General features: G+C 31.1%; 2 protein-coding genes across 2 annotated transcripts; both read right to left on the reverse strand.

Annotated features, from left to right (window-relative positions):
- Positions 1–5571: 5571 nt before the first annotated feature.
- LOC113731737 (probable 2-oxoglutarate-dependent dioxygenase AOP1) lies at positions 5572–7370 on the reverse strand. Its single transcript, XM_027257142.2, has 3 exons — positions 6898–7370; positions 6438–6762; positions 5572–6137 (listed from the first exon to the last, which is right to left on the reverse strand). Exons 1-3 carry the CDS (start codon positions 7272–7274, stop codon positions 5883–5885), a joined length of 957 nt encoding a protein of 318 aa, XP_027112943.1. The 5' UTR covers positions 7275–7370; the 3' UTR covers positions 5572–5882.
- A 9866-nt stretch (positions 7371–17236) lies between these two features.
- On the reverse strand, positions 17237–19074 carry LOC113731736 (probable 2-oxoglutarate-dependent dioxygenase AOP1). Its single transcript, XM_027257141.2, has 3 exons — positions 18483–19074; positions 18042–18363; positions 17237–17748 (listed from the first exon to the last, which is right to left on the reverse strand). The coding sequence occupies exons 1-3, from the start codon at positions 18854–18856 to the stop codon at positions 17509–17511; spliced, it is 936 nt and encodes a 311-aa protein (XP_027112942.1). The 5' UTR covers positions 18857–19074; the 3' UTR covers positions 17237–17508.
- Between the last annotated feature and the right edge of the window lie 5790 nt (positions 19075–24864).

Raw genomic sequence — 24864 nt, forward strand, 5'->3', positions numbered from 1 at the left:
ATAGTTGTAGGGATAATTTTAGAAACTTCCCTAAGGTTCCAGATAATTTCACTGAGCTCTCTTAAAATTTAAAAAATTATACATACTTCCCTTATCATTTAAAATAATAATTTTATTCATAAATATTTTAATGAAATTCCCTTATTTGGTATGTTTATACTTAGAATGAGTTTTAAAATTTTTTTCCATTCTTTTTCCTTCTTATTCCTTTCTTTTATTTTTTACTAATAAAACCATAGAACTATTACTATTGTTTTAGTTTCAATTATAACCAAATGTCGAACTAGTGATTTTTTTGACTATTTAATTTTATATGTAATCCAATGTTTTTGCTGATCTTTTTTTTCTATTTTTTAGTACTAAAATTAACAATAAATCAAAAAGAAATGGTCCAAAATTACTACCAAATTATGATAATTCTACTACCCAAAAAATTCATAAATTCTAAATGAATTATTTCAATATTTTCTTTTCTATCTTATAAATCTAAATCCATAATAAAGTACCATCAAAAGTATCCTATCATAGTGATAAAATTATTATTATAGTTATTTATCAAATAGTAGGTATGAACATGAAAAATTTGGCACATTTTCCTTGTATAGAAAAATAAATTAAAACTCATTATACAAGGGCAATTTGAGTATTCATTTTAAAAATTGACCAAGTCAATATTATTTTAAAATTTTGTTACTAAAACTATCAATCAAGGGAGGTAAGTGTAATTTTTCAAATGTCAGGAGAGCTCAGTGAAATTATCAGAAATCTCAAGGGAGGTTTCTAAAATTATCCCTAAGTTGTATTTTCAAGTTGGAGGAGGCAATTGGTGAGTTTAGATAATTGATGCTGAACTATTTCTATCTGAGATTGGAAAAAAATATCTCATCAGTTGCATCAACCTCCAAATACTTTTGTTTTGGTAGTAGATTATTTGTCAAATTTTATTTATCTGTATCATCAATAGATTTTTTAACCATATTTTTATCCCACATATATTACATCAAAATAGTATTATAATATTCTTTTCAGAAAATTATCTCAACTAATTCACTATCTAAACACAATTCTTTTTTTCCGAGAAATAGAAAATGCATGATGCTCATCTGAGCTTTCCGAAAGCAAATGCCTTGATGCACGTGCACCACGCCTCAGGGAAAAGGGCAAAAAAAAAAAGAAACTGTAAATGGACAAAAGGTGCACGACTTCAATTAAATAAACAAGTTAATCAATCCAATTGTTCAAGCCACTGGCCTTTGGTCCAGTGGTCATCCCAAGCCTTCTTGACCTCCCACAAAAATTTGTCACAATATGTGACGGTTTTCATTGACCAGTTTCGATGGTGTTTCTACTCACATCGAGTCCCCTCCCCCTCCTCCTAGAATAGGCTAGCTTAAGTTATAAGAATTCTATCGTTTCGACAAAAAAAAAAATCCATTTGTTCAAGATTTTGCATCATTCATCTTGTTCCGAATTGATTTCCAGTTGCATGGTCAGAATTTTAACAAAGAAGTGGAAGTAATTGATTTACGATTAAAGATGACTGATGTTTTCTTAAGTCTTCCTAGACACACTTAATAGGTAAAACTCGTTCACTTTTTTCCCACTAATGATCCTCGTGGATGCTAATATATATTGAAGGAGAAAAGATTAGCCTATTCCAAGGCAGGGGTCCGTGGACCTCCATAAATAAGGCCTTCTAGTAATTCTTGGATATAAGTAGAAATGCATATTATTCTACCCTCTCTTTCCATACTTAATACAAAGGGAAAAAAAATCGTGGCACAACAATTATTATTTTTCTTTTGTTTCGAACACGAATCTTGATTTTTGATCTCTCTCACTCTCGACATAATTAAGCTAACATATCCTAAATGTGTTCCATATTATCTTTAAATTATTAAAATATATGTTTTCAAATTAAAATATTGCATTTATGATAGAAAAAATACGACTTTTAGTAGGTACTTCAACGTACTTTTCTACTCTGTAATATATGATTCAAAGCTGATGATTTTTATGTTGTAAACTTAAAATATAGGCACCAGTGGATTCGGATGTACAGTAAAATTTTTATAAACTAATAATCTTGGAACCATAAATTTTATTAATTTAAAGATCAATTTAAAGAGGTATTAAATAATTTAATGTTCCAAGATTATTAATTTAAAGAGGTATTAAATAATCAATAAATTATTATTAATTTAAAGAGGTATTAAATAATCAATAAATTAATAAATTTATTAATCTGTCGAGTGTACTTACAATTCAAAGAAACATTCATTTAAGCAACTAAATTTTATTTTAGTTTATAAAAATATAAATTGTTTTATTCATAAATGGAGTTTAAAGTCTGAGGATTATAAATTAATCCATCATTTTACTTGATTTGTAAGTATAATTTAATCGCGTAAAAAATCTGGATGGTCATCAAACATTAAGTTAGTCAACTTTTAACTCTCTAACTATTAAGTACATATCTTTGCTCCTATATTCCCACCCCTTTGGCTAGAGATAATTTTAGAAACCTCTCTTGAAATTTATGTTAATATCATTTAGGATCTCTAAAGTTTCAAAAATATCACTAACGTGCCATAAAACTATACCATTGCAACAATCTCACCCTCATATTATTAAAAAATTCTTAAAATAATCACTTAATGAGAGAGAGATATTTTTCTCCAAATTCTACCGTTTTGTATTGTCTTACATTGAATTTTTTACCAAATTGACTGTGATATAAGATTTACATGTTTTGCCTAAAAAATTTTTCTTCTATAATGTTTTGTCTAAAAATTGTTAAAGTAGTGAAGACAATTTTATCAATTTGTATGCTATGATAGTGATTAACAATCTCATCTCCCCGCTATAGGAGTTAAGTGATATTTTTGAAATTTTAAGAGTGTCGAATAATATTACCACAAACTTTAGGGGAGGTTTTTGAAATTATCACTAGCCAAAAGTGTAAAAAGTATACCCGTTTTACAAGTTCGAGGGATAAATGTATGTACTTAATAATTGGAGGTTAAAGGTTAATAATTGGAGGTTAAAGGTTAATCAACTATATATTTTGAGGGGAAAATCGTTCAAAACGTCCCTCATATTTTGCAACATAACTTTTTTCATTTCTCATTTTTTAAAGTGTACTTTTACGTCCCTTACAAATTCACATTAATCAAATTTGGTCCCTGCCAAAGTTTCCGACTAATTTTTGGTTTGAATCCACCACATGCCTTGCACGTTATCATGTTTGAAGAGTAAAATTGTAATTTGATCCATAGTCTCTCACATTTCGCAAAATAATTTTTTTCTTTTCTCACATTTCACAAAATGAATTGCTTCATTCATCATATTTTACAAAATAAATTTTTCACCCCTCATTAATCATGTGTATGAATAAATTTTTTGTTTTCAACTCATATATATATTTATTTGATTTCACCTGAACAATACAAATAGCATGTAATATATTTCTATTTGATTTCGTCTGAACATACTGTTTAGGTGAAATTAAATAGATATATATAGAAATTTAAAAAGAATTGTTAGTTTTTCACTCATGTTCATTTTCTTTTACTCAAAAATTGAAAATAAAAAAGACATTTAATTCTAAACATTAGTAAGTGTATATATCGAATTAAATTTGGGCATAAAAAATAAACAAAGAAAAAGTATGACAAAAAGAAGTAAGTGATTGACACTTTCAAATTTTAAAACAATCACAAGAAAAGAAATTCAATTGTTGGTCTTAAAGGTGGTGAGTAGAAATTTCAGATTTAAACTGCATTTTGTTAGCATGATTATAGAATTCGAATTAGAACCGATTAATTAGATGATCTTATTACACAACTCAATAAATGAATTATTACTAAAAAAGAAAAGGCTACAAATATTGAATAGATTCATATGACAAAATCAAATAGATATAGGTTTAAAACAAAATTGTTAGATTTAAACCCATGTATATATCTATTGAATAGCATATGTACAACTACAATTAGTTAGTTTAGGTGAAATGAAATAGAGATATATTACATGTTATTCGTATTGTTCAGGTGAAATTAAATAGATATATTCATGGATTTAAAAAAAAATTATTCGTACACATGGTCAATGAGGGATGAAAAAATTCATTTTGTGGAATATGAGGAACGAAACAATTCATTTTGTAAAATGTAAGGGACTATAGATCGGATTATATAAAGTTTAATTTGACAATTTTGCCCTTAAAAAATGATCACATGCAAGGCACGTGATAAATTCTGACAAAAAACTAGTCGGAAACTTATATAGGGACCAAATTTGACCAATGTAAATTTGTAAGGGACGTAAAATTATACTTTTAAAAATAGGGGACGAAAAAAGTCATTTTACAAAATGTGAGATACGTTTTGAATGATTATACCTATTTTGAGGGCCATTCAGATTATTATATTAATGTCTTCAATGTACCTACTTAACTCATATCAAACTATCAAAGCATAAGTAACTCTTCATAATTTTTTAATGTAAAACGAGAATTCGAGTCCAAAATTTTTAAGAGGAGGGATAGGTTGAATTGTACGGGGGAGAGCATATAAGTGAGAAGTTACGGGTTCGAAACTTCCCACTTATACTAAAAAAATCTCAAAACTTTTAGATCTGATAAGAAAAATTAGAAATGAGATTCCGGTAGATCTAATTTTTAAGGAACTCATTTTAAGAAAATATGATAGGTAATTTTAGTGAATTATTAATTTATGATATAAATGGGACCAAAGGATTATGTAAGGTTTTCAAAAAAAATTATCTTATCATTTCATCCGATTTATTAATTTAGTTCAAGTTAGGACCGAAAAAATTACTATTTGATAAAGATTATTAATGTATAGAGATTTTAGTGCAATGGGTATGCCCCTTTTCTAGCTAAAGGGACCGGCCATTGGGCCTAAGAAAGCGAGTAAAACAACAGAGATCAAATAGACTGAATAGGTCTCCCAACTTAAATCGGGCCAAAAATGATAATGATTTTCAACACCAATAGTTATTAATTTATCAAGTATTAATTTACAAATGTTTTATTGCAATGGGTATGCCTCTTTTCTAGCTAAAGGGGCTGGCCATAAAGCCTGAGAAAAGGGGGTAAAAGTTACAACGCAGATGCATAGACAGACTAGTTCTCCCAACTTTGAATCGGGCCTAAATTGAGAATAGTGCTTGACACAAAAGATTACAACTGTGGCAGTCTATCACTGATCCAAAAGTCATAGCCACGTGGACTTTGGACTGCGTCTCTAGGCGCTTGCTTGTAATTTAGGCCCTGTTCAGACTGCAATCAGTTTCTTGCACCCAACCAACGCACATTGAATTTCTTTCTTCTGCCAGAATGAAAATTGATTTATTTATTTCTTCTTGGTATAAAAAAATAGTGCATTAAAATAAATTATTTCTTCCTGGAGGAAGCTACTCCCCTAACATCTTCTACAAAAACGAGGGCACAATGGGGGAGAAGAATATACATCGGACTCAAAAGAAGACAAAAAGCTTTTCATCCATCTCGACAAATAAGAAGACAAAAAAGCTTGGACTCAAGAATTAAGAATCCGTCACGCAGTACATAAATGTATTATTTTTAGAAAGAAATGAAGCTGAAAAGAGTTCGCCTCACCATTAATGGACTAGAATTAGTGGCTTATTAAGGGCGAATATAATTTACTTGTACTGAAAGATTCTCTTGATCTGAAGGGAAATTGACATCTGGTATTCAAATACTGGAAGGTTAATGAAGAGGAGAAAATGATTGTTGGATGGTTTAGCTAAGATGGATATGCATGCTTTATCATGATCCGCAGCCATATGCACAATACAAGAGATCCACCCCTCTTAAAGGATCATGGTACTTCAATTCAAACACCACAATATCTCTTGATGGCGTCACACTGAACGTGCTGCCCAGTTTCCAATTCTTTCTTTAAGAAATTATGGTATTCCAGGTGATCAAATGGCTTATAGCGCTGTGGATTTTCCTGATCATCAATCAACTCCTGAGGAATGTGCACGACCCCCTTGTGGTAAGAGGACATCAACACTGAGGATCTTCTTGCGTTCGCGTTCATTTGAACTCGATGAAGACAAGGTCGTATTCTGTCGTTGCTCCATGCCTGCCAAACTAGATTGATTATCTAGATTTTTGTTTTAAAAAAAAAATAAAAACGCTTTCTAGAGACAAAAAATATATATATATATAGATTTGAGAAAAGGAAAAACTATATCAAACTTCAACTTACCATTTACAAATCAAGCAGTATTAATTCATGTGAAACCCTTACCATTTACCACTAGTTGTTGGAATTCGATGAGAAACCATGAACACTACTGATACCTTAAAAGTCACGCGAGTGGTAAAAATTCCAACTTTTAGTTATTAATAAATTTAAGAAAAGGCAGAGGATGTAACCTACCATTAATGCATCTCCTGCCATAACAACGAATGATGAAGGCAAGAAGTCAACAGGGATCCACTGCTCATCCTTCAAGTTTACCTCCAATCCGTTAACTTGACTCGGAGCAAGAATTGAGATGAGGCACTTATCAGTATGAGGGGGAGCAATCACGGTTCTCTCGTCTACTCCAGGCGCCTTGTAGTTGTTGAACCGAAGCACGTACACGATTGAATCTATGTGAGAATCACACTTCAGCTTCTCTACCCCATAGCTTTCGAAAACCATTCTAATCACCACTTGTTCCAACTCCGACAACAGATTTGCACATTCATGGATGATCCCACTAACAATTATTCATAAAAGGAAACAAATTGAAGGTTCAATGCACTTGGGATCATTTCAATACATTGCGCGCTAATTAATTGTTGGATTTACTAGCAAGAATTGATGAGATGAGGATAAATAAATCAAGTTGTACCTGAAATTGTCATCATTTCCTTGGGGCCACATGAGCTTAGAGAATTTCTTGACTTCTTCTATGTCGGTTGAATTTTCGATTCCCATGTTCTCACGAATAGATGGGTCACGGTCGTCGCAAATATAACCAAAGAAAAGCGTATCAGAAGTGTTCTTCTTTTTTGTTTCCACGGGAAGATCGAACAGTTTTTCTAGCGCAGAAAATACTGAATCCCTCAACTTGAAAGAAACTGCATCATACACAGCAAGAAAGCAACCGCACTTTTCAAGAGCGTGGCGGACTTCGTTGCGTGCCAAGGACCAGCTTTTTGTGCCATGCTGCAAATTCTCCTGGCCGAAGTTGATGACAGGAAGTTTTTGCAACTTTGGGCTATCCATGAAATTCAACTAGACGGATTTTGCAGAGCTAGCTCGATGCTTCAAGTGTATTGAGCATCTTGCGTTCTCTTCTGCTCTCAGCAAGGGTGTAGGATGTGGATTTATAGCATAGCTGCATAGGGCAAAAACTTGTGTAGGTCCGTACGGTCTGCGGTCTCGCCTGTAGACCACGGGAAGTACTGCAGACAGCAGAGTGGTCCATAATTTAATTTGCCACGTGGACAATTTAATATTGAAGACAGCAGAGTCTCCTTCGGCCTTCTTCAAAAACAAGCTCATTTTGCAGTGCTCCGTTTGGATCGGGCGTTTTTTCAAAAATAAGTTTTTTAAATACAATATTACAGTAATACATAATAATTTAAAAAATATCTCATTCATATAATATATAAAAAATTTTAAAAAATTTTTATAGTAAAAATTTTAAAAAATTTTTATAGTAAAAATTTTTCATATAAACTGTTACAGTAAAATTTTTTAAAAATACCTCCAAAAACAGCTAATCCAAACTTATTGGTGAGGCAGTAATTTTTGGGGGTTGAGGGTTTCAATCTTGGTGCGAAAGGCCAAGGTGCAGAGGAAATGGAGACAGAAAAGGCGGATGACAAGGGGTTGGTTGCGTAGATGATAGCGCTGAGGAGGATGAAGCAACCATTAGGTTTGCGGAGAGAGAGAAGCCCCTTGTTGTGGTTATGGAAAAAGTTTGTCAACAACAACATAATTACCTAAAACTTTGCGTATTAAGCACATTAATTCAAAATTTTCTTTGTACACAATTGAATATTCTAGTGTGCATTGCTAATAATTCTTGGTTGAGTCAAAAAAAAATTTTATTGTGTAGACGTAGGGCTGCAAACGAACTGAGTCAAGTCGAGTTTTGTCCTAATCGAGTCGAGTCTTGACTTAATTCTATTGAACTCGAACTCGAACTCGAGCGCGAGCTCGACAAGTTGACAATTTAAAGCTCGAGCTCAAGCTCCAAAAAAATAAAAAATAATTATTTTTTTTTTAAAAAAATAAAATAAAATTTTTTTCTTAATAAGTAATAAAATATGAAGGATATATATATGTAATTTTACTATTAAAATAAAAATATATATATACTTAAAATAAAAAATATATATATATACTTAAAATTAAAAAAATAAAATATATATATATATATATATATATATATATATATTCTAGCTCGCGAGCCGGAGCTTAATATTTTGAGGTCGATTTTGACTCGAACCAGCTCGAACTCGATATTGATCGAGCTTGAGTCGAGCTTGACTCGCGAGCGATTCGGTTCGTTTGCAGCCCTATGTAGACGACAAGGCTGTTGTTAGTTGTTACGTGTAGCTTGAAGAATAATTGTTACACTACTATTTGTCTATTTCACTATACAATACCAGTTGCCGACTTTGATTCTACTCCATCGTATCATCAACAAATTAGCACGGAAATTATTCCCCCAAACTATTCCAGTTTACTCTCAACTGCACATGCAAGATTACAAATTTTTTAGACCCCTATTACGTTAGAAACTACTTTAGAAGACTACAAAATGAGTTACAATTTTTTTAAAAGAACCAAAAAGAACAATAATGTTATGTTACTTTATTATGTTCCATCTAAGTCTTTACCCCATTAATTTGTCAATGCATCTTGCAGGTAATCTAATCCAACACAAGTTAACTCAGTTAGAAGAAGGGGTCACTTTAGCACAAAAAAATCTTGGGTTTGAATTCTACGGTCGATGTGTACATTGTGTTGGTAGACGACAAGTAAAAATCCTTATAAGCAACCTATGATTCGATATATGTCTTGATCAACAATGGTGATCAGTTGAATCTATCAAAATTTTTACAAAAAAAAAGTAATCTAAGGATTTAATATGTAAAATTATTGAAAGTATCACTATCAACGCGTTGTTTTTTAACATGTCAATAATTCGTTTAAATTTCATTATAAATGAGTCATTTTGGTTCCAAAAGCACAATTTAGCAGAACTCATTGGAACAATGCTTCATTTTGTCAAGTAATATAAGCAACTACAAAGCCGAAAGCGACTCTGGGTTCTTTTTTTTAAAAAGAAAAAATATATGTCTTGATCAATAGTGGTGATCAGTTGAATCTATGAAACTTTTTACAAAAAAAAAAAGTAATCTAAGGTATTAATATGTAAAATTATTGAACGTATCACTATCAACGCGTCATTTTTTAACATGTCAATAATTCGTTTAATAATTCATTTAAATTTTCATTATAAATGAGTTATTTTGGTTCCAAAAGCACAAGTTAGCAGAACTCATCGGCACAATGCTTCATTTTGTCAAGTAATATAAGCAACTACAAAGCTGAAAGTGACTTTGGGTTCTTTTCTTTTTTTTTTTTTTAAGGAAAAATATGTCTTGATCAACAGTGGTGATCAATTGAATCTATCGAAACTTTTTACCGAAAAAAAAAGTAATATAAGGATTTAATATGTAAAATTATTGAACGTATCACTATCAACGCGTCGTTTTTTAACGTGTCAATAATTCGTTTAAATTTTCATTATAAATGAGTCATTTTGGTTCCAAAAGCACAACTTAGCAGAACTCATTGGCACAATGCTTCATTTTGTCAAGTAATATAAGCAACTACAAAGCTGAAAGCGACTCTAGGTTCTTTTTTTTTTTTTAAGGAAAAATATCTTAGAGGAGGAGAGATTAACCTAGTACAGGACAAGTGTCCACTGACCTCAATAAATAAAGCCTTCTAGTAATTCTTGGATGGATATAACGTACTTATAAAACAGTAGAAATACATATAATTGTATTTCATTTAGAATTCAAGGTTTCTTGAATATTTTGTTGGAGTTACAAAATTAGCCAGCACCTTGAATTTGTGAGGAGAATTCAAAATCAATGGTTGACAGGAATCTCATTAAAATACTACTGTTCCCAAGAAAATGTGTTAAAATTTCAGGATAATTTCAGAAGCCTCCCTTGAGGTTTCAAACAATTACAGAGAGCTATTCTCAAGTTTTAAAAATTACACTTACCTTCCTCACTTTTAAGGTTATGTAACAAGATAAACCCAATAGCCTATATTTTTCGCAAATATCCTAAAATACCCCTTTTCTAGAGAACAAGACAAAATAAAATAAGATTTTAATCTTTAATTTTTTGTACGTGACATACTCACTAAATCAAATATAGTTCAGTGACTCCAACTCATCTCAAAATTCATTACTTGCTGATTCTTGACTAATGCAACTCACTACTACCACTACCAATACTGAACCAAAAAATGCCCCCATGACCCAAAGAACATGATTCATTATTACTCTAGTACTGTTAGAAATAGAGACAAAATTTTACCTTTATAATAAAACCACAATCAATAGGTAAATAAAAGAGAGAACCAATAAATTTTTTAATTGCTAGACTTTTTTGCTTAACAAACATAATATTCACTTCTTTATCTTTCAACTCTCAATTTTATTTTATTTTTCTATATCACTGCCACCTTTTTCATCTTTCCCTAGTTTGACAATAAAATCTATAGTCTGCACTTTGTTAATTTGATAATTTCAATTAGCTAACATTTGAAAAGAATAAAATTATTTTTTTAAAAAGAAAGGGTAAAAAATTTTTACAATAAGAAAGAGACAGAAAAACAAAAAAGCACAGATAAATTTTGAAACTGATAAAAAATTGATAGTGGCATGACTACTAACAATGGAGTATGATATTTGATGAGAGGAAGAAGCGATTGTGGGAGAAAAGAGAGAAACGTATGAAAGAGGGATCGAGGGAGAGAGGAAGAGATGAAAATTAGAAAATTAATGAAAATTATTCTTTGATATTAGGAAATGGCAAGTAGAATAATAAGATATATTTTTTGACTTTAAATGTTCTTTTATGAATTAAATATTAAGCGGAGGATATCTTAGTCATTTGATTGGATCAAGGAAGATCTATGTAATTATTGAAACTTCAGGGAAGCTAAGTAAAATTATCAAAAACCTCAAGGGAGGTTTCTAAAATTATCCCTAAAATTTCTGCAAAGTGGAAAAAAGTTAAAATGAGATATTAAAGAGGCTTCAAATGGACCTTTCAAAGAATCTTTCAATAGCAAGTTAAAAAAAGAATCTTCCAACAGCTAAACAAATATATCAACAAAATTTGGTACTGTAAATGATTTTTTCAAGAACACGTTGAAGGATCCAGAAATGGTTCAACAGTACGTAAACTTTCTCAAAACAAGACAAAAGGACACAGACGCAGCAGCATCGGCTGGCTTCAGCTCACACCCGTTTCCGTTTGATGGACCATGACCGAATGAAATGGAGTATAATTTAAAAGGGGTCTCGGATAATACAAAAGATAGATTCCAAGAAGATAAGGTGAATTCAATCAGACCAATGAGGAAGAAGATAAAACTGTCGGCAGCCAATAAAATAAAGACAAGAGTGTGGACAACAAAAAGTTATTAGTAGTATGCAAGAGGAGAAGAGATCCAGGATGAGGGTCCGACCTCAATTTAGCTTCTTTCCTTGTACGCACTTCCCCGTTGATCAATTTAGCTTTGACCAACCAATTAACAACTAGGCTTGGTGACCCGCGGAAGTGCCCATTATTGAGTGTCTTAGATGTAAGATTTATTTAATAACATAAATTTAGAGTATTTTGTATGATAATGGAGTTGGAATAGTGGATAGAGAAGTGATATATTGGATTGATTTATTTATAAATAGATATAGTAAAATTGATGTGATTTATATTGTGTTTTTTAAAATTAATATGATCTAAAGATTTGATGGATAATATTGATTTCAAAAAATTTTGTTTTTAAATTTTAATTTAGTGATAAGTAAATATTATTTAAATTAATGGAATATATATTAAATTTTTAAAGTTGATAGGATGGAAAATTAGGTGGAGAATTACATTGAGAGTGTTATAATTTATTGTACTTTGGGCGTTGGTAGTTTATGTATTTTAGGATGATGATATTTCATAATTTGGATAGTTAGGATGAGAAAGTGTGCATTATTGCAGTGGAAAAGTCTATGAAAAGGAGATAAAAGAATGGGAAGTTTGTTGAAAAATAAATGGGTAATAGATTTTTTTTGGCCAAATTTGATATAGTTTGGGTGTTGTGTGATGAGATAAATTAATAATTTGGAATAATTTGATACTATAGCTTGGTAAAATATGTGTTTATTCATTAAGTAGGTTTTTTTCGATAAGTAAATATGATGTTGATTTAGTTATGAATGAATGTGATTGAAATATATGGAAGCTATATTTTTTTAATTAATAGAATCTGAATAGGTAAAGGATAATATTAATTTTGAGAGCTAAGAGATTTTATATTCATAGTTTAGTTATAAATGGATATTATTGAAAGTAAGGTGATGTGTATAAATTTCTTTTATAAGAAATAGAAATGATTGCACATGAAAATTATAGAGTTTAATCATTGTAATTTATAGTAGAATTTTTAAATATTTATTGTTTGATGTTTATGCGACTTATTTTATGGTACTCAAAGTTGTAGTGAATTTTGTATTAATATATAGATATAGGTATATCATATATTTTGTAATATGTGTGCATATATATATATATATATATATATATGTGCGTGTGTGTTTAGTATTTTATTTTAGGAGATATGATGGTTTAATTTTTTATTGTTTATATTTTTTGTGGTTTTGTTTGTTTGTTATATTTTTATTATTTATTTATTTATACATGTGTATATATATGTGTATGTATATTTAATATTTTATTTGAGCTTGTACGATTGTTTAATATTGTCTTAGCGTGTCTATCTTTTCTAGTTTTGTTTGTTTGTTATATTTGTGGTGTTTCTATTTGTCTTGTGATTCATGTGTCAATATGATAATTTTTTTTGAGTTGCATCATGTATATTTTTGCTATATATATAGGGGTGCGGTTTTAAGTATTTGTTTGTAAATTTCTGGTAGTTTGGTTATCTTTGTTATAGTTTAGAGAAAAGTTTGTCTTTTTATTTTGGTTTTCAGTGGTATATTTTTGAATTTTGAAAATTTTGAAATATTATCGAAGTAACATTTTTGAAATAGAGGAAAATTATCCTGTATTTTTAAAAACAATTAGTCGTATTAATGCAAGCAAATACAAAGCGGCACAATTGATTTATATTTATTAGATGCACACAAAATTTAATACTTGCATTAATTTTTTGAAAATTAATAAGATTCTAAAATCTAAAGATAACACAATTTCGAAGAGTCTGTTAGTTCATTGATATCGAAAATTAATAATGCTTGATTGAATAGCATACATGAATAAATATCTATTTAATGATGAAGTAATTTATTTATTGATTAATCAATATCTTATTTTAAATCAACGAATAGCACATGGACTTATGTGTAAGGGAAATTTAAATTACAATTAGCAGACTCGAATAACACTCATTATCTGTTAATATGAAGTAGCATAACGTAACATATAGAATTTGTACTGTTCTGTATATATTAGATGCACACAGAATTTTTATCGATTCGCATATTTTTTAGAAATCAATATCTTTGTTAATATATATATTTTGGAGAAAGTTAATAAATATAAAAGAGCAAAGGGAATTATATTTTGAAGAAAGACACGTTAATATGAAGTTAGGAAATTGAGATTTTTGTGAGAATTATATTTTGAAGGAAGTTAATAAATGAAATCGATAAATTAATATTTTTATTAATAAAGTCAGATAACAATTGCAGCACTGGAAAATGCAGAAGAAACAAAAGGACAAAATCGATTGCAAAATTAAAAGTTAGATAGCAATTGGGATTAATACATGTCAGACGTCAATTCGAGGCAGGTCTCATCAATTATTTTCTTTTGCAGGAGGTAGTGTACATTAACTATTAGTGTACTTTTGTCAGACGCAGATCTCACTCTGTCTTTTTCAATGAGACGGGTGGACATTAATTACATAGTGCTGATCAGTTCTATGTGGGACTACGGGCACGTCTACGGTGGAAAGTTGCCCACGATGGGCAGAAGCAATCCAAGGAGGCCAACTGTATTCTGTCGAGACGCACGAAGACAAACAGCAAAAAAAAAAAAGATGTACCGGGCGCTAAAGAAAGCCGGTTGTGCGTGACTGAAATAATACAATACACTTTGGAATCACAATAATAGCTCTCTTAAAAATTTGTTCATCATCTAATGTCCAATACTGATATTTGATAGATTAAAATAGTTAATTAAATATTATATTATAATATGAACAATCACATGTCATTGAGTTGATTCAATAATATTTTTCTTTTTTTTTGTTGTTTCAACTAGCCATTAATTAAGTTTCAATTGAAATAAAAATTTTATAATTGTTTAAATTATTTAACAAAAGTATAAATTTTAGATGAACGTAAATATAAATACACTAAATTGTATTATTGAAATATTTGGTTTAATATGAAGGAAATACAACAAGAAACAACAAGAAATTTTTAAAAAAATACATATGAATCCTTCATGTTGGTAATCACCTTTACTTGTTAATGTAATCATAATGTCTAACTACGTAACAATTTGTGATATACTGTTTAGAATGAAAGTTACTATATACCAAATTAAAATTCTCTTTTTTTGCACTAATTTTTTAATATATGATTCATGTGTTGTCATTTGTTTGTATTTAATTTAACGAAGAGATGCTCTTTAGAATAAATAATAGTATTTTGACATTGTGGAGTACTTTTAAAGGATTTTTATGAGATTTGAGAACACATTTATTATGCATTTAATCTAATTCACATTTTATTTCATTTGAAATATAATTATTTAAAATATAAGGGATCGTATTGATTAAATTTTCAATTATTAGGGACCAAAAAATATAATTCTAATTTGATTTTTGACCGTTAGATATTTTAATTTTCTATTAGTTTGTCCTAAATTTGCCTAAAATAAAAAATTTTGGGACCATATTTATGTTAGTCGAAATATTAAGGACTAATTTAACTCATAGACCAAACATTAAGGGACCAAAATTGTACATCTTCCTTTTTTTTAATCATGTTGAGTTCCCAACTTTTCTTTTATAGTTACGCTTCAATTATTTCAAATACCAAACTCAATTAAAAAAGAAAAACTACTACAACATTTGCTTTGACAATAATTGATATACATAAAATTTACTAACTAATGTTGAAACTTTTTTCAATTTTTTATTACAACAATATTGTCTACCTTTTCGTGTTTTTTTTGCACATTTCTTTAACATTCACTTTTTCGCTCTTCTCCTTTCATTGGGATCCACATTTCGACTAGAGTGTTCACAAAATATTTTCTAAGTACTGGGCATTAGATGATGAACACATTTTTAAGAGGAGTTTTATTGTAATTTAAAGTGTATTGCATATTTCATCCGCTCAAAATCGGCTTTCTCCGGTGCCCAGTGCATCATTTTGCTGTTTTGTGCCTCTCCGCATAACACAGTTGGCCTCCTTGCATTGTTCTGCTGCCAAGGGCAGAAAAGTGAACTTGCCACCGTAGACGGACCCGTGGGACGGGCTACAGCTAAGTCTTTTCCAATTACACAGTACTTAGTACATTTGTGATACGTTCAGCTCGAATCAGGCTGGGTGTGCAATTTCAAGGAGGTAGATGTGGAATGTACATTAATTGGCAGTGTGACAATTGTCGCATCACAATTGGCTTTTTACAAAAGGCCACCGAATCAGCAGATATTTTGACGGCCCTCAAGTATGCTAAATTTTGCTTAGTGATTAACATGTGTATCACATGATTAAGTTGTATTGTCTAGTTGGAGGAAGTAATTGGTCAGTTTAGATAATTTATGCTGAACTACGTCCAACCGAGATTGAAATGGGAAAAAAAAAATCTCATCAGTTGCATCAACATCCAAATCCTTTTGATTGGGCAGTAGATTATTTACCAAATTTTATTTATTTGTATCGCGAACATATTTTTTTATTTCATATATATTACATAAAAATAGCGTTGTAGTATTTTTTAGAAAATTATCCCAAATATTTTTTTCGATAAATAGAACATGCACGATGCTCATCTGAGCTTTGCTGAAAGCAAATTGCCTTGATGCACCGCGCCTTAGGGAAAAAGAAAAAAAAAATGAAATTGTTAATGGACAAAAGGTGCAAATGACTTCAATTAACTAAACAAGTTAATCAATCCATTTGTTCAAGATTTTGCATCATTCACCTTATTCCCATAAAACTATACTTTTTAATAATCTCACCCTTCGTAACATCACTAATCTCCCATAAAACACCCTTGGTCATTTGGAAGCTATCGATGGCACATTCGGTCACATCTACCTAAAAAAGGAGAGCAGTGTAATTTTCTATATTAGAGGGCATTAAAATGTAATTATTAGAAACTTTGAGGGAGCTTTTTGATAGGATCCTTTTTCTTTTCTTTTTTTTTTTTGTAGGAAAAGAGATAGACAATAATAAAGATTAAGCGATTACAAGACGGGTCAAGAAGAGACCCCTACAATTAGCATCCAAAAGACTAATTAAGGGCACATGGGGGGTGGGGTACAGAACAAATTCTTCGGTGCCCATTTTTGCCAAAAAGGTCCGCCCATCTTTTAGCTTCGCGAAAGACATGAGATAGGCGTGCAATGCACATTAATCAGCAGTTTGATAATTGTCTCGTCACAATGGGCTTTTCACTTTAGGCCACAGAATAAGTAGATCTTATTTTGAGAGCCCACGAGGATACTAATCTCGCTTAGTGATTAACATCTGCATCTCCAGATTAAGTTGTATTTTCTAGTTGAAGGAAGTAACTGAGATTGAGATGGAAAAAAATATCTCATCAGTTGCATCAACCTCCAAATACTTTTGATTGGTGGTAGATTATTTGCCAAACTTTATTTAATTGCATCATGAACATATTTTCTAACTACATTTTTATTTCATATACATCTCATTCAAACAATCAGTATTAATGGATAATTTACTATCCAAACACAATTCATATTTTTTTTTTTCAATAAATAGAAAATGCAAAATGCTCATCTGAGCTTTGCCGAAAGCAAATGCCCTGATGCACCGCTCTTCAGGGAAAAAAAAAAAACAGAAGAAATTGTTAATGGCCAAAAGGTGCACGACTTCTAGTAAATAAACAAGTTAATCAATCCATTTATTCCATCCATCATGTTCGGATTGATTTCCAGTTGCATGGTCAGAATTTTAAAAATCGATGCGTCTGGTGTTTTAGACGCCACAATAGGCCTTCAGTGGATTTTGAGCTTTCCGACCCTCATCCGTGCTTGTGAATCGTAGAAAACCAAAATTGTCGAATGGCTTATATAATAAGGGGTGCTCCTCGTCAACCAGCTCTGTTGGTGTCTCTACCAATTTCTTGCAATAGGCAAACTGTGCAATCGAATACCTTCCTTTTCCCTTCATAGTTACTCTATGAAATGGGGAATGCACTCTACCGTTGCTCCACACCTGCGTTTCATAAATATATACAATCAATGTATTAATATCCCCTAGAGAAGTCAGTATTTACAACAAAAATACCGAAAGTTGCCATGCCAACATTCTAGATGATTTAGGAAGAAACATCTGCGAGGCCTTTTTCCTTCTCGTTTTAAATTGACCATAACACATCCAACTTAGATAATGTATGGCGAAGCCATTATTGAATGCAGTTTTCTAATTGTGCCAGATTGCAATGTTGTAACTAAGTTTAATATGATTCAGGCTCGCAGATTTAATGACAAAAAAAGAAAATATCTCACCGAGAATGCGTCTCCAGCCATGATTACTACGGAGGAAGGAGGAAAATCAACAGGAATCCAGCTTCCATTCTTCAACTGAACTTCTAAACCCCTGGCATCATTCTGTTGAAGTATGGTTATGAAGTTCTTGTCAGTATGAGGAAGAACACCGACATTCGTCTCATTCTGTTCGGGTACCCTGTACTTTGTGAATCTAACAATATAAGTCACTGATCCCACATGAGATTCGTGGTACTTCTCCACATCATAACTTTCAAACACCAATTTGCTCACCATTTTATCTAATTCTGCTACTTGATTTGCATAGCAGTGCAACAGTTCACTAGTCATGGAAACAGGATATTCAAAAAAAAGAAAAAAAATGTAAGCACTTCGGATATGAATAATGCATAGTAGCAATAAACGATAAGAAGAATTGCATATTAATGGAAACAGGTTTACCAGAAATGGTTATTTTTGGAGGGCCACATCTGATTTGTGAACTTCTGGACTGCTTCGAGATTTATTGCATCTTCAATGCTCGTGCTTTCGTAGAGGGGCAGGTAGGGATTTGGCCCATAATAACCAAAGAGGGGAGTTTGAGAAGTGTTTTGGACTTTAATCTCCAACGGGAGGTTAAACAAATCTTGCAGCTCAGAGAATATGGAATCACTAACCTCTGAAGGATACTTATCATGAACAGCTATGAAACAGCCATACTCTTCAAATGCCCGTGTGATTGTGTTTCCCGCTTCAGTCCAAGAATCTCTTCCAGATCTTAGGATTTCCTCCGTCAAATTTATGACCGGAAGCCTGGTATTTGAAGCGGAACCCATGGTTTTATGCAGCCTCTTTCCTCACACGCACTTCCCCGTAGTTCAATTTCCCCGTGGGATGATGGGAGAACCGCTAAGTTCTTTTCCAATTACACAGAAGTACACAGTCTCGTTTGTTCTTTCTCAAGGAGGTAGGTGTGGAATGTACAGTAATTAGCGGTTTGAAAATTGTGTCATCACAATTGGCTCTTTACAAAAGGCCACCGAATCAGTGGATATTTTGAGAGCCCACAAGGATACTAATCTTGCTCAGTTATTAACATCTGTACCACATGAATTAAATTGTATTTTCTAGATGGAGGACGTAATTGGTCAGTTTAGATAATTTATGCTTAACTATTTAAAACGGAGATTGAAATGGAAAAAAAATATTTCAGCGGTTGCGTCAACCTCCAAATATTTATGATTAGTGGAAGATTATCTGACAAATTTTATTTATTTGCGTCATTAACAAATTTCTAATTACCTTTTTATTTTATATATATAACATCAAGACAATTAAATAATTTACTATCCAAACACAATTCATATTTTTTTTCAATAAATAGAAAATGCACATGCTCATCTGATCTTTGCTGAAAGCAAATGCATTGATGTACTGCACCTCAAGGAAAAGAAAAAAGAAACTGTTCATGGACAAAAGATGCACGGTTTCAATTAAATAAACAAGTTAATCAATCCATATGTTCAATATTTTGCATCATTCACCTTGTTCCGAATTGATTTCCAGTTGCATGGTCAGAACTTTAACAAAGAAGTGGAAGTAATTGAGTTAGGACTAAAGATGACTAATGTTTTTTCATGTCTTCCTAGACACACTTAATAGGTAAAACCCGTTCACTTGTTATCTACTAATGATCCTCGTGGATGCTAATATATTCCGAGGAGAAAAGATTATCCTATTCCAAGACAGATAAGGCCTTCTAGTAATTCTTGGATATAATGGCTAATTCCATTGTTTATTGCTGATATGGAATTTTATTTTTATTTTTTTTTAAAGTTGAACTGCCAGACTGCACAGCTGAAATTAAAAAAACTGATGACTACCGATCCCATGCTAAAGGTTGAAAAAAAAATGTCACGATCAGGAATCTGGAAGAAAAAGCTGGCTACCACCACCATCTACTCCTGAAATGGACCAAAGATCCATAAAATGCTTAAAGCAACTTGAAGAACGAATTATATGAGAACTTGGCTTGAAAATCTTTTGTGACAAACTATAGGGATAATTTCAAGAACCTCCCTTGAGATTTCTGATAATCTCACTATCCTCCCCTAAAGTTTTCAATATATCAAAGACTTCCCCTAAAACTAAATAGGTAGTATCAAATCCAACCCAATTCAAAAGGAGAAACATTAAAAAATTGGGAGTTGAAGAGAGAAAACAACCTAATACCACAAATGCCCTCAAATCTTGCGTTAGTGAGATAATTTCATTTGAACAGTACACAAGCCATTTCAGCAAACTATTTACAAGAGCAAAAATGAAGCAGCAAGATAGCACTCTATGTATAAGCCTTTATGCAATTAAAGTACTTAGTGTTGGATGAGCTAAAAGTAATTGCAGCAAATGAAGTAAGCAACTGCAACAGTAACAAACACACACATAAATAGCTAGTTCAAGCAACAGAGGTCAATTTTGGAATTCACCTACATCATTTACAATTAGAAACAGATATTGCCGAAATAATCGCAAAGCAAGAATTAAAATTTTCGAGAGTGAACAGAATCCACACAAGCTGTACTTTTGATGCGCAAATTATAGATTCTTTTAATAGTATGAAGGTTCTGAAGAGGAAGAGGTGAGCGACCAAAGAGAAGGAAAACATTTAGCAATACAAAGGGAAGAATAAATCCAGATTGCACTTTTAAATTATTGTTAATTACATTAATCGTATTTATAATTAACTTAAGTAAATTTGTCCAGATAATTGCGAAATATCTACTAAGTTATGCGGGTACCTGAGTCATTTCACCAATGATGATGTAAAATTTGGGATTCAATATTCTACCAGGGGAGGCCTCTAATATTTTTAAAACCTCAAGAGAAGGGAGTGAGACTATTAAAAACCTCTAGGGAAGTTTTTGAAATTATCCCCAAACTATATGAAAGGACGAAGCTACAAGTACTACTCATGACAGATAGATGGATGGTAGAGAGTTCAATAAACTTTACCTTCCTGTTTCTCATATGCCGCATATCAATCAAGCTGGCAAGCATCAGCATTTTCAACCAGCTGGTCGTAGAGTCTCTGAAGTTCTCTCAAAGCGCCAAACTACAAATCCATTTCAGAAGGTGTTTAACTTTTAAAAGACAACATAGATGACTCTGACCATACACTTCTCACATAGTATAGAAATGATTTGCTTAAACATCATCCAAAATTTCTCTCTTTTAAAACCTATTCACTTTTGAAAGCTACAGCTACAGCTGTTTGGATGGCTATTTTTAGAAATTTTTTTTATATAAAAAAATGTATTATAGTTATTTGATGTATGTGAAGTAAAAGGTTGATTGAAAAATATAGTTACAAAAAATATAAAAATTTTCTGATAGAAAATTCCAATCCAAACAAGGCCACGAAAGAGAAATACAAGTAGCAAAAATTTTACCTAACATCTATTAAGTGTTAAAATTATCTGTAGCTAGCACGTCTGAAAAATCCAGCACATTTACACATGATATCAGCAAGCTAAGATATCATTTCTAGTTTGCCATATTGTTACAAGCTAACCAGAAAAAAATCTTTTGAAAGGAGAGTAGCTCAACCAGGTGTAGATGCAACAAACTTAACAAGAGTACAAGCGATAGGATTACTATTCTTAAAATCCTTGCCTTGTGTGTTTAAAACTACTAATCATTATGCACTCTATTACCTTCAAAGGAATTAAATCATTGAGTGGTAATTCCGTAGCCTTTTAGAAAAGTTCCCAACCTAAGCCGGCAGCCCAACATTGGCTGACAGCCCGGCAGCCTTTTAGAAAAATTCCCAACTCTCGGCAGCCCAACATTTTAAAAAAATTAAAAATTAAAAATTGCCTTGCCTATTGAGCTTACTAACCTGGCAGGCATAGTTCTATACCACTCTCATATCAGGTTAATATTCTCGAATTTTTTTCAGCGATAAACAAAAGAATTAGCCGAATATAATGTTCTTATAAATAGTAGAAATGCATATTATTCTATCCTCTCTTTCAATAATTAATATAGAGGGAAAAAAAATTGTGGCACAACAATTTTTTTTTTGTTTTGAACGCGATTCTTGATTCTCTCTCTCTCTCTCTCCATATAATTAAGCAAATAGATCCTAAATGTGTTTCATTTTCTCTTTAAATTAATAAAATGTATGTCTTCAGACTAAAATATTGCATTTAAGATAGAAAAAAATAAGATTTTTAGCATCCACTTCAACATACTTTTGTACTCTGTAATATATAATTCAAAACTGATGATAAGTTGTAAATTTAAAATACAAGCACCAGCGGATTCAGATGTACAGTAATACTTTTATAAATTAATAATTTTGGAACCATGCAAATTTTATTAATTTAAAGAGGTATTAATTAACCAATAAATTAATAAATTTATTAATCTGTTGAATGTACTTACAATTCAAAGAAACACTCATTTAATCAACTAAATGTTTTATAAAAATATAAATTATTTTATTAATAAAATGAGTTAAAAGTCTGAGGATTATAAATCCATATCTATTTGATTTGTAAGTATAATTTAATTGGGTAAAAAATTTGGATGATCTTCAAATATTAAGTTGGTCAACTTTTAACCCTCCAACTATTAAGTATATCGCCTTGCACCCTCAAACTTGTAAAACGGAATATCCTCACCTTTTGGCTAGAGATAATTTTAGAAACCTCTCTTGAAGTTTACGTTAATATCATTTAGGATCTCTAAAGTTTCAAAATTATCACTAACCTCCCATAAAACTATACCTTTGTAATAATCTCATCCTCGTATTATTAAAAAATTCTTAAAATAATCTGTTACCGAGGGAGATATATTTTTCTCCCAATTCCACCCTTTTGTATTGCTTTATATTGAATTTTCTACTAAGTTGACTATAATATAAGATTGACATGTTTTGCCTAAAAATTTTCTCTTCTATAATGTTTTGCCTAAATATTGTTAAAGTAGTGAAGACAGTTTATTAATTTTGTATTGTATGATAGTGATTAATAGTACCATCTCACTGATATTGGAGATAAGTGATATTTTTAAAATTTCAAGAGTGTCGAGTGATATTACCACAAACCTTGGGAGAGGTTTCTGACATTATCTCTAGCCAAAAGTGTAAAAAATAAACCCATTTTACAAATTGGGGGATAATTGTATGTACTTAATAATTGGAGGTTAAAAGTTGATCAACTATATATTTTGAGAGTCATTCAGATTTTTTGCTTAATTTAATTCGATTAATGCCTTCAATGCACTTACGTAACTATATCAAAGTATAAGTAACTCATCATAATTTTTTTATTGTAAAATGAGAATTTGAGTCCAAAATTTTTAGAAGAAGAGATAGGTTGAATTGTGCAGGGAAGACGGTATAAGTGAGGCCCTTGCTTGTAATTTAGGCCCTGTTCAGGCTGTAATCAGTTTCTTGCACCCTACCAATGAACATTGAATTTCTTTCTTTTGCCAGAATGAAAATTGATTTATTTATTACTTCTCGGTAGAAAATAGATAGTGCATTACAATAAATTATTTCATAGAATAATCTTGGAGAAAGCTACTCCCTAACATCTTCTAAAAAAAAATTGTGCAAGTATTGATTTGACATGAAAAAGATCTTAAACTATGCTTGCCGGGCTTAATGAATTTTTTTTTTTGAAATTGCTGGGCTGCTGGGCTGAGTCAGGGGTTGCCTCATCAAAAGGGCAAAAAAATGTCAGCGGTCATGACCAGGTGTTCAGGCTGGTATTCAGACTTTTCCTCAAGAAATGGTTGTTCGGCATCAATACGTTCCTTGGCAGAATGGTTAGGCAAAGCATTGAAGGAGAGCAGAATTATAATTGGTTAGGATAATATCAGAAACCTCCTTTAAGATTTTTCGTAATATTACTTGACACCCTTAAGGTTTTAAAATATCACTTACCTCTCTTACTTTTTTTTATTTGTGTAACAAAATTTTTTAAAGCTCCAAACTACCCATTCACTTGTTGAATAAAAATACTTCTAAATCACTTTATTCACTTCAAAAAAATCATCACCTTAAAAACAATCTCTTGTAGTACTACCACATCATAATACTATATTTCATAAAAATATAAATTTAAAAAATAAAAACAATATTTGAAAAGAAATAGATTTGCACCAATTTAACTTTATATGCTTAAAACCGATTTACATTATTTTTTCAACATCTTCTCAACCTTGCGCAAACTATTAAATTGTACCAATCATTATAAAAAGTAACTCAAAATAAGCAATTAAATCATACCCCACTTTATCATAATCATAAAAAAAGATAAACAAAATTTAATTTATTATAATTTACATATAAAATATTGCATAGTCATCCAAACACTGAGTAAGAGAGAATGATGGAGAAAAAGGAAAGAGAAGAAAGTGACTTTCATTTCTTTTTTTAAAAAATTTTTGAACTCCACTTATTTGATGTGTGAATTAAGTGTCAAGTGAGAGTAAATATAAACTTTTTACAATTATTAAGGGAGTTAAATGATATTTCAAAAACTTTAAGGGTGTCAAATGATACTAAGAAAAACCTCAAGGGAGATTTCTAATATTATCCCAATTGGTAAAGAAGCAATATCAACTACGTTGATTTTTTTTTTTTTTTTTTTTTGTGTAGAATTTTGGGCAACACTAAGTATTCAAACTGGTCGAGGATGTAGACGGAGACAAATAGTTTATTAAAGATGCATGAAATGAACCACCAGAAGATAAGCACCAGTGGCTATAATATCTGCAGAATCTTGTCAAAAAGCATGATTACCATAATATTTGCAGAATTTTGTCATGACCA

Source organism: Coffea arabica, chromosome 2e (genome assembly GCF_036785885.1).
Source record: "Coffea arabica cultivar ET-39 chromosome 2e, Coffea Arabica ET-39 HiFi, whole genome shotgun sequence".
Classification (NCBI taxonomy): domain Eukaryota; kingdom Viridiplantae; phylum Streptophyta; class Magnoliopsida; order Gentianales; family Rubiaceae; genus Coffea; species Coffea arabica.